We start from the raw sequence: 10,220 nt of genomic DNA, 5'->3' as shown, positions 1-10,220 counted from the left end.
GAGTGTTGCATCATTGCTCTAATCCGCCTTATGGCTTATTGGTTTTTTAAAAAGAGACAGTGTATCTAATTATTTGATTAATGAAAAATGTACATGCAAAAGCTGAAAGTGATGACATTGCCAAAAAACATAAGATACAAGAAGTCTGGTAAGCTAAGTATTAACCTTACAATTAGATAGTTGCTAACTTCAACTCATTTTAATTACATTGATTAATGAAACAATAGACTTCATATACATATAAAGGCAAGTTCTAATATTCGTTTTCAAAAATCATCTAGAATGGGGTAAATGAAGTTGTCTTTGAACAAGCAGTATGCCAAAATCTGTCCTCCACAAATCATTGAAATGACTCCAGATCCTGAAAGACAAGATATGGCTCATTTGTATGAATTTTTATAGTGGAATACAAACTTTATGATAAAACTTCAAACCAGCATACATTTTGCCCAAGGCTTTAACTATTCACAAAGACATCAGTCCCAGCAGCTGCTAATGCAAAACCAGTTGTAGGACAGGGAATTTATTTGTCTCTCCCCATCATTTAGGAATTTATTGCTGTTGTTGATCCTTGTTATCCATCATATGAGAAAGAAGAACAGAAGCCAGTGCTTTTCCCTTAACTACTTTTGTTCAAGATAATCTACTTTTCATGTAAAAATCTATGCTGCTAATTTTACAGAAAATTAAGCATTCAGAAATGTAGGTTTGCCATTCACTTTGAGGAAACTAAAATTTATCTCATCTATCATAAGTACCAGTGCAGTACATACCAGTGCCTCTGAAGGTACCTGCTTTTTTCCATTGATTATAAAGGGTATAAAGAAAGACTAGCTTGGACAGCTGTCTTTTTGATGCCTGAATTAAGATAGCTTGATTAGTCAGGACTTTATCATGACTTATTTTAAGGCACGTGTCCACTGTTTGTTTGCAAGACTAACATAAGCTGAGCACATTCTGGCCTTAAAAAAGAGGATTTTTTTAAGGTTTCGGGAAATCCTAGTCCACCATTATTTACCTGTGTCCTTAAAAGAAGTATGAATGAAAAGCCTATATTTTTTCTTTAAATGCTGACAATTCTCAAATTAATGATGGAACAGATATTTAATAAAAACAATTCATACTATAAGTACTGATTTTCTACATTTTGGCAACTTAAACTTTGAAGAATGTAGTTATACCTAATGCCAGCCACCAGTGTAACATCAGGGGGAATTCAGACATAACTGCAAGAAGAAGAAAAGTAGAAATGTAAATTTTAAAACAATAAGAATGGGGACGTGTAAGCAGTGCAGTATGTTATTAAAGGTCTGCTTAGTTATGTTTCATAGATTATATATTTTACATATATTGAAATGGCAAATGCTTTAGGTCCTGACCAGCACCTGCCCTGGCCACACCCAAGCTGATCCATGTCCTTGCTGTGTGATAACTGCAGGGCCATTCTACAACACCATATTGCCTGCCCCAAGGAAAGCTGACAGAGGTAGTAAAAGGGACTGGGAGGCATACTGCGTGTGCTGACAGCTCAAGGTCAGCCAGCAGAGGTTTGATTGGCCATCTGAAAAAAGCAATGATAAATCTGGGGTTGTTTGGACATCAAGATGCATCATTCGATATAATGACAGAAGATAACTCCCTGTATAAATTATGTACAAACAGGGGGTTTTTGTAGTTTTTTTTAAATTCCTTGATTTAAATACAAAAATTATTAATGAGGAATAACAGTAGTTTAAATTCCAGAAAATCAAAATCAGTAAATGAGAAATTATGTATAATTTTTAAAGACAAAATCTCTGTGGGTCTTGGGTTTAATTCATCAGGGAATGGGGGAATCTCCCATCTGTATAAAGTGCTAAAAGACAAATGGACAATGCAATGGAAAATGGAAGATTAATTACTATACAGCAGGGAGGGAGTCCTAATTTGTCAAAACTATTTTTGTTTTTCTAAATTCTAGAATAAACATATTAAGCTCAATGTTTTAAGAGGAAAGAATCCTCAGATGGGGTCTGTCAAGGATGGAGTTAAAATATATTTCCTAATTAGCCATAGAATCATTCTGCTAAACAGCATGAGAAGAGGGAGCAGATTACTAGGTGCTGGCAAAAAGAGATGATGAGTCTCATTTACAGCAGCTAATTATTTTCCTTTTCTTTCCTTTAAGGGGAAGAGTTTTGTGGGGGACAAAGGAGTTTCATGGTAGAATGCTTCATTTTCCTCATTGAGATTTAGTTCAAATGGTCTAACTTAAAACCTTTGCAATGACTTTACTGAAGCAAAACTCCTTTTTACTCTGAACTTGAGCTAAAGTGTTAATTACTAGTTCTTAAAGGGTCCAGGCATGAACAACTGTTAATGTCTTGATTTGAAAAAAACACACCTCCCAGATGCAGAAATTGTATCTAGGCTGGATCTGTTTGTAATGAAGTATTAGAATATGAACTAAACCTCTAATTTTTTAATAAAAATATAATGGTTTAAAATTCTGCAACAAATCCAGAATTAAGTTTTAAATGGGAGGATTTAAATAGAGGCATGAGTCAAATGGATGGAAAATAGAGATATATATTTATTTAGCTTTAGGGAAAATTAAGTTAGTCCAGTAATATGTTAGATGAATCATAGTGAATTTGTCCTTCAACTTGTGATACTATGCAAATATTTAGCAGTAAACCTACTTACCAACTGAAGTTACGATGATATGAATAATAGTAACTGTTACAGCATAATCCCAAACCCATTCTTCCACAACCAGAGCAAACAGCAGACCACAAACGAAGAAAGTTATTTCCAAGGATATCACAAGAACTGTAAATGAAAATAGGATATTTTCACCAAATATGATTTTGAAAAAACTCTTCTCATATTCAAAATTATATCAATAAGAAGTTAAAATATCTGAGATAGCATATTTTCTTACAAGATCACTGAGTTCAGCTTTTGGCCCCTCACTACAAGTCAGACGTTGAGGTGGTGGAGCATGTCCAGAGCAGGGCAACAGAGCTGAGGAAAGGTCTGGAACACAAATCCTTTGAGGAGCAGCTGAGGGAGCTGGGGGTGTGAAGAAGCCTGGAGAAGAGGAGGCTCAAGGGGACCTTATTGCTCTCTACAGCTACCTGAAAGGAAGCTGTAGCCAGGTGGGAGTCAGCTTCTTCTCCTGAGTAACGAGTGATAGGAGGAGTGGAAATGGCCATAAGTTGTACCAGGGGAGGTTTAGATAGGATACTAGGAAATTTTTTTTTCACAGAAAGGGTTGTAAAACTTTGGAACTGCCCATGGCAGTGGTGGAGTCTCCACCTCTGGAAGTGTCTAAAAAAGAGTGTGAATATGATACTTGAGGACATGGTTTAATGGTGAACGTGAACATGGTGGTGGTGCCTTGTTGATGGTTGGACTTGATCTTAAAGGTCTATTCCAACCTAGATGGTTCTGTGATTCTATGATTCTATGAAATATTATGCTTATGCTTTCATTACAAAGATAATTTTTAAGTTTGCCACAGACATCTGCATGGGTTTTATCCTGATTTGCCTGTAGACTTTAAAATGTTACATATTTTACGTAGAAACATATAATAACAGGATTGTGACCAGTGATAGGACTATGACTGATTTATATTACCTAGAAGAGAAATTTAATGAAAATTTTCCTTAGGGACCATCCACAATCTTTGCATATGGTGCCAAATAGATTTGTTTGATACCGACATAAGTAATTTTTTTCTCAAACAAAACAAAATTGTCTGGTTAAGGGGTTATGTTTGGTAAGAAACTTCATAGCTTCCTCCCTTCATTGTATCATATATTTATATGGTGTATAAATATACCAAAATATCTACATCTCTCTCTCTCTCTATATATATATTATCTACCTCAGAACAATTTAAAGACAAGACATAGAAGGGGAGATAGAGCAGAGAGCCTACAAGGTGAGCAGAGGCAAAGCATCCCTACAAGAAGGAGCCTGGCTTTTCTTGGTGCTGATAGCTGTGTGGCCACATGGGATAGCAGGGGCTGGAATGGAAAATATGTGATGTCTCTTCTAGCTTTAGTCCTGAGTTCACATACAACAGGCCATAAACCTGAGTTTGTAATTCAGTTAATTGTCCATCTAAATGCAATTTGTTCTTCTTTTTAAGTACATGGGCATATAAAAGTAACATTTTTATTGGAATTATTTATTTTTCCTACTGTTGCAATAATATAATCTCTATGATTGCTGTAGCTGACAGTAGAGAGACCATATTTCTTTTTTTTCACTCAATATACACAGTGAAATTTACTTTGGCAGCATTTTGTGCCCTTCAATTTTATTCTTTTATTTAGAGGGTCTATTACTCGCTATGTTATGATGGATCTTTCAATGAGTATTTTAAACAATTGTAAGAAAAATAAGAAAAATATAACTGGAAAAACCTCATGTGGTTAGGAAAGTGGGAAATAACACTTAAAAAATTACTGTTTCACAATGAATTATAGTATTTTTTATTATATTTCATGAATATAGAATCACTTTAAATTATGCCACTAATTTTGTAATTTAGAAAGTGTGTTTAATTAGTCAAATGCTCTGGAAACTTTTTTACAAAACTGGGCAAGAAAGGATACCTCATCTCTGAGCTGATTTCCATCTTTATTTTGAGGTTATCTTAAGACAGAATTCTGTTTTTAACAGAAATGAGTGAAACTCTTGAGTAAACTAATTCTCATTTGCAACATCATTCAGACATCTATATTGTGATTCTATGCCCTTAGATTTTAAACAGTTGCTCTTATGTGTTTCCATGTTGTTTTCATGGACAGACAGAAAGGAGGATGGAACACTATGACATAGTATGATATAGCTGCTGTATTTGGCATATAAACATGTTGCATCAAACTAACTGATAAAATTTTCTGGGGAAAAAATCATATTGACATACAGTAATTACATTTGGACCCTGAAAAGTAATTCTAATGGAATATACTTTAATTTTCTTTTCCACTGTGATAACATAAATGTTCTTTCTTCATCTGGAATCAGTACTGACACTGCACAAACATCCATGCATTTTTATTACACTTTTTAACCTACAAAGTAACCAATTTACTTTTTAGCTTTGCGTATTTTATTGACAGATTATGAGGTTTGCCTTTGTAAAATAGATTACAAATCTGGTAAAATTTTATGTATGCATGTAATTTTTAGGAATGACAGTTTAGATAAAAAGAATATATGTTGAGAGATTCAGACAAATTGCAGAAATTTGTATTAGGATATATAAAGATACATTTAGGAATTGAGCTACAATCAAATCTTGGTATTTTAATGCCCACTGTATTCAAGCATTACCAAAGCAAAATTGCCATTAGTTGAATGTGACTTGGTTCTCAGATCTGGATCCAGTGATTCATAAGAAATTTGCTGCAGTATGAAAATTAAATTAAACAACTTTGTGGAGGAACTTGATGTAGAATAGGTAATTGTTCTGCAATGAAAATGAAACATCCTGGCAAAGCAGAACATTTTCTTCTGATGATGCAAGATCAGAAGAAGAACTCAACAAAAAGCCTAAAAATCACTTGAATGTTAAGTAGCAATACAGAAATAGAAGTGCTGGCAAGATGCATAAACATTTAATTGCAGTGTAGTTAAAATACAGAAATCATTGGTATTATGAAAACAGCTTTAAAATACTGTCCATTGGAAGACAAGTTTACATCCACATACAATATATTTTATTGACTGAGGGGAAAAAAAGAGAAACAAACTTCAGTTACCTAAATAATACGGATTAATCCATGAAGGATTCGTTTTAAAATCAAAAGGTGCCAAACCGTCCAACATTTTAATCCTGTGGAAAAATATGAATAAATTTAACCAGAGAATTTTAGTGATGTCTTAGTGATTATATGACATATTACGGGTGCTTTTAAATAGGACTTCAAACTGAATACTCTGGGTTTTTGCAAGCTCTCTAAATCCCATTCTGAGTTGTGGTTTTGCTCTTGCTCACTTTTATTTAAGATGTTTGGTGCTGTGCATGCTAATAAATACCTTCCTAAGGGGATATAATTTGTCATTTTCATTGAATATAAAATCTTTATTTTCCTTTTTTTCATGTCATCTCTTCTCTTACGTTCATTAATGTACATGATGCAACTGCAAGGAAGAATATTAGAACCAACGTTTTATATTAGTTTTGAGCCTCCATTTGCCAATTTGTGCATTTGAAAGATGGTTCAGGTACAACAATTTAACTGAATTTCAAAGATATGTTCACAGAATAACTGGGCCAGGATGTCTTCACTCTGGATGCTTTTTTTAAACAAGCATATCTCTACTCGTGATATCCAGTTGCAGTATGCCAGCATATTAGACTAAAGACAGGGAAATCTTACCTGAATACTGCAAAGCACACAGATAGGACCACATAGTACACAGTGTAGAAAACTACTATGCATATCAACAGGTTCACCAGAACAACCTGAAAAAGGGCATAAGACAGTAAAACCTAAAGCCATGTCAACATCAGGCATTGTCAGAAAAAAATTCTAGATTTCTATCAATCATAATGTGAAAAAAGTTTGTAAAATAAAATATTTAGGCAGAATTTTTGCTGTTGCTGATTACATAAATGTGTTAAAAGCTCTCTGGTACATTTCAGCTCCTAATGTGTGGCTATCATGTATGCCTTTGTTTTTATCATATATTGTCATATGTCTACTATATATATAATTTACAAGTGTTCCTAAAAGGCAAAGGACATTTCTTGATAGTTATTAAGAAATTAAGAAGGCTCAAAGAAACTCAAAAGGGTGCTGATAGCTAGAAATGTTTGGGGTTTTTCTTCAATAGGACTACAGCCCAAAAGAGGTCAATCTGTTTAGCTCCAAGGGATGATTTGATTATGATAGATAAGTACCTCCACAGGAAGAAAATACCAGGTACTTAAGGGCTCTTTAATCTATCAGAAAAGACTCAAGAAGTAAACAGCTACAAGTTCTAGCTAGACAAATTCAAAAGCTGCAGGAAGGACATCTTGAACTGTAAAGGTAATTACCCAATAGAACAAACTCCCTTTGGAAAGAAGAGATCCTACTAAGCAGGTGCCTCTGAGGATGAAACCTCAACTCTAACATTCACTTCTGGCCTTAGTTCTTTTAGTGGTTGTGTGGTAGGTAATGTACTTGCAGAAGCATCCAACATTGACAGAAGTGGAAACACTGCAAATTTAGCAAACCACTTATTTTTATATTGCCAAATGTTGTAAAGTGATAAATATTGAATAGTGCATCTATCTCCCACAAGAAAAGAGAGTAAAGAGCTTTAGTTTCTAATGCAACAGGAGAAAAACCCATCATGCCTGTACAAAACTGATATTTTTCAATAAGAAAAAGTCTAGGACAGTCTTACTCTTTTCCCCTTACATCAAAACAAAGCCAAGCAAAACCTGAGAACTATTAATCTCTTCAGCCACACTGGTTTGTGGGCTAAATACAGCTGCTTCGTACTGTCTGTATTCTTATTCGAAATGAAAATTGCCCAAATAACCCATTTGATCCCTTCCTTTCCACAGTGTGCACAATCACTGTGGTAATGGTAATTAACTACAATGTCACGGGTAAGTTTGGCAGCCATGCTACCTCTTACTCCCCTGAACATATCTTCAAGCATTGGAAGTTTAATGTTTGGCACATTTTTGGTTTGAATCTTTCTCGTTTCATTGCTCTGAGCAGTTGCACTTTTCCTGTAATTCCTCCTTTATCCATTGCCCCTCCTCTTGCCCCTCCTCTGGCAACTGTCTCTGTGAAGCCTTATCTGCCCTAGATGGAGATTGGTACAGTAATAAAAGTGGTGAGCCAGGACTGAAGGGAAAATCACAGAGCTGAAGGATGGCTCTGAGATGATGACCTATTGACCTGTAATTACAGTAGGCAAATTCCTAGCCTTGAAGTCAGTGACGAACTTTCACTGGCATCAAAGGCACAGTATTTTTCTCTTTGTACCCAGAATATTCTTAGTCCCTGTCTTAGGGATGTAGTGAGGTATTAGGTATAGTATGCTTTGCTCACTTGAGTAGCCTGAGGATATTCATGCTACATGAAAATAAAAACACTGAAAAGTTTCCAGTGGTATCACATTCTACCCCATTTTTTTTATTTGACCTTGCCACAGAAATTTAAACATATATTTTTTTTAATCTGAGAATACTTTTTATTTTCAATCTATTTTTCCCTTTCTAGATCTTCTGATATTTCAAAGTGAAAAACCCCACAAGTTAAAAGCTACAGGATTATTCATTATATGTCAAAACAAAGGAAGAATCTTAGGAAATCACTGGTGACATCAAATGTAAAATTTTATTACACACTTCCAAGAATTATATCTCATAAGTGGAACAACATCACATATTTTGATATCCTTTTTGTAAGATGTACTTTGCAGTACTTGCTACCAACACTATAGGATAAAGTATCCTTTTAATTTGGGTTTTTTTAGGAAGAGAACGTTTAAGAACAGTCTGTAAGAATGAAAGCAACAGCTCATTTCAGCCCTACAACAGTTGTCTAATTCTCTAATACTATCTGATGACAAATACAACACTAAATAAACTCAATTCCTTTTACCTTGGTTTCAGCAGTTTTGACCTTGAGAGCCATGGACACATGACGAGTGAAAGAAAGTGCTGTTGCTATATTTCGTATGCCAACATTAGCAGGAAGAAGCAGCTGGTTTTCACCCCAAAAAACATTCTTATGGGTAAGTATAGGACAGGGTGAGGTGAGTTGATTGGATTAAACTGACTTGAGACTGAAGACAGCTGTGAGCTAAATGTAAGCCGCTGAAGAGCAAAGAGAAAATCCTGCTTGCTCATGCAATGTTCGTACTTTTGTAGCTGCAGTCAGCCGAAACACATCTATAATATAACTTGGCTACTAGACATAACATTATTATTCTTTTCTACCTTTCAATTACTTTTTTTTCAGCATTCATGTGATCACAGTTCCTTTGGGTTATTGTAACTTCCTACTTTTAATTGTCTTTCACATTTTCTAGCATTAATTCTATTGACTATAGATGTGGAGTGGTACATTCTTCATAATGTTTTTTGCTAACATTTTTCTTCTGACTATCACTTTATTACATTAAGTATAAATCACATTAAATTAGGTATAATTCAGTTAAGAAATTCCAGATTTATGTTATGACTCTTCTTTTCCTGAACTCTATTTTGTTCCTTCAGTAGAATGAAATTTAGTGGGTTTCAGAGCACATCCAACTTCTACTGAGCAATTCCTTAATGGATTCAGTTTTGACTTTTTACAGGCACATTATGATTCAGTCTGCTGTGTTATTTGGAAAAAGAAGATGCTTCTGAAACTGAACCAAGAATGAACTTTTTTTTTCCTGCTGACACTAACATAATATGTGCAAATTTCATTAGGGTTTTTTATGCCTTTTTAGTCATACTAAATGAATGTTATCCAGTCTAAAATGCAGTCTGCACTCGGCAAACAAGAGCTTTCACTCATAGATTTGATAGCTCCAGATTGTGAATACTGTCAGGGAAATTACTGGTAGTATTGTGTGAAATTCCTTCCTGTGCAAAAATACTAGCATGAAAATCTGTACATCAGTAAAGTCCTTTTTTGAGGGCTGAAGGGATGACAAAGGAATATACTAAAACAAAATAAAATCCCTTTAAACTACGTTGCTTAAACAGTTGCAATAGTCACAAGCAGCAAATAAATGAAGAAATATTTGCTTTAATAATTAAAAAAATATTTGAAAAGGAGCAAAAGGATTCATTTAAAGAGCACACTATCTACCCCAAAGAAACAGCTGAAAACAGCCATGACCTAAAATTCATCTGCAGAAACTTTCTCAGTAGATATAACTAGCAAGATGATTGAAAAAGTAGTGGATTGCATTAATCTAAGATAACTATTGTACATAACAAGTGTTTACATTCACTACTTCTTCACAAAGGGTCGATTTAATCAAAGACTGATGACCCAAACAAAGTCAACAAGTTTGACTGAAATGTAATGGAAGCTGTAGGCATGGATTTGTTGGGGACACTAAGAGGTTCTTCCCATTCCTATTACACAGTTAAAAACTTTAAATACTCTGAGAGAACAGATAATATTGCTGTCACACCCTTGCTTCAAGATTGTAAACATCTGAATTTTGGTAACCCAGTGAGCAGGAGCAAATCAAACATGGAAGTGGCA

At 34.6% G+C, this 10,220-nt stretch overlaps 1 protein-coding gene across 1 annotated transcript; it reads right to left on the bottom strand.

Annotated features, from left to right (window-relative positions):
* Positions 1–266: 266 nt before the first annotated feature.
* On the bottom strand, positions 267–8,688 carry TMEM244 (transmembrane protein 244). Its single transcript, XM_069008573.1, has 6 exons — positions 8,613–8,688; positions 6,384–6,469; positions 5,763–5,836; positions 2,686–2,811; positions 1,182–1,226; positions 267–361 (listed from the first exon to the last, which is right to left on the bottom strand). Exons 1-6 carry the CDS (start codon positions 8,643–8,645, stop codon positions 267–269), a joined length of 459 nt encoding a protein of 152 aa, XP_068864674.1. The 5' UTR covers positions 8,646–8,688.
* Between the last annotated feature and the right edge of the window lie 1,532 nt (positions 8,689–10,220).

The sequence above is a fragment of the Aphelocoma coerulescens genome, chromosome 3 (assembly GCF_041296385.1).
Source record: "Aphelocoma coerulescens isolate FSJ_1873_10779 chromosome 3, UR_Acoe_1.0, whole genome shotgun sequence".
In the NCBI taxonomy this organism is placed as follows: Eukaryota; Metazoa; Chordata; class Aves; order Passeriformes; family Corvidae; genus Aphelocoma; species Aphelocoma coerulescens.
This window is presented reverse-complemented; position numbering and strand designations above follow the sequence as displayed.

Excerpts from the sequence above, each read along its gene's own strand:
- TMEM244 (XM_069008573.1), bottom strand. The coding sequence starts at position 8,645 with ATGGCTCTCAAGGTCAAAACTGCTGAAACCAAG. Across the intron at positions 6,470-8,612 it reads TCAAAACTGCTGAAACCAAG|GTTGTTCTGGTGAACCTGTT; the intron begins GTAAAAGGAATT and ends GCCCTTTTTCAG. Across the intron at positions 2,812-5,762 it reads GATTAATCCGTATTATTTAG|TTCTTGTGATATCCTTGGAA; the intron begins GTAACTGAAGTT and ends TTTCATTTACAG.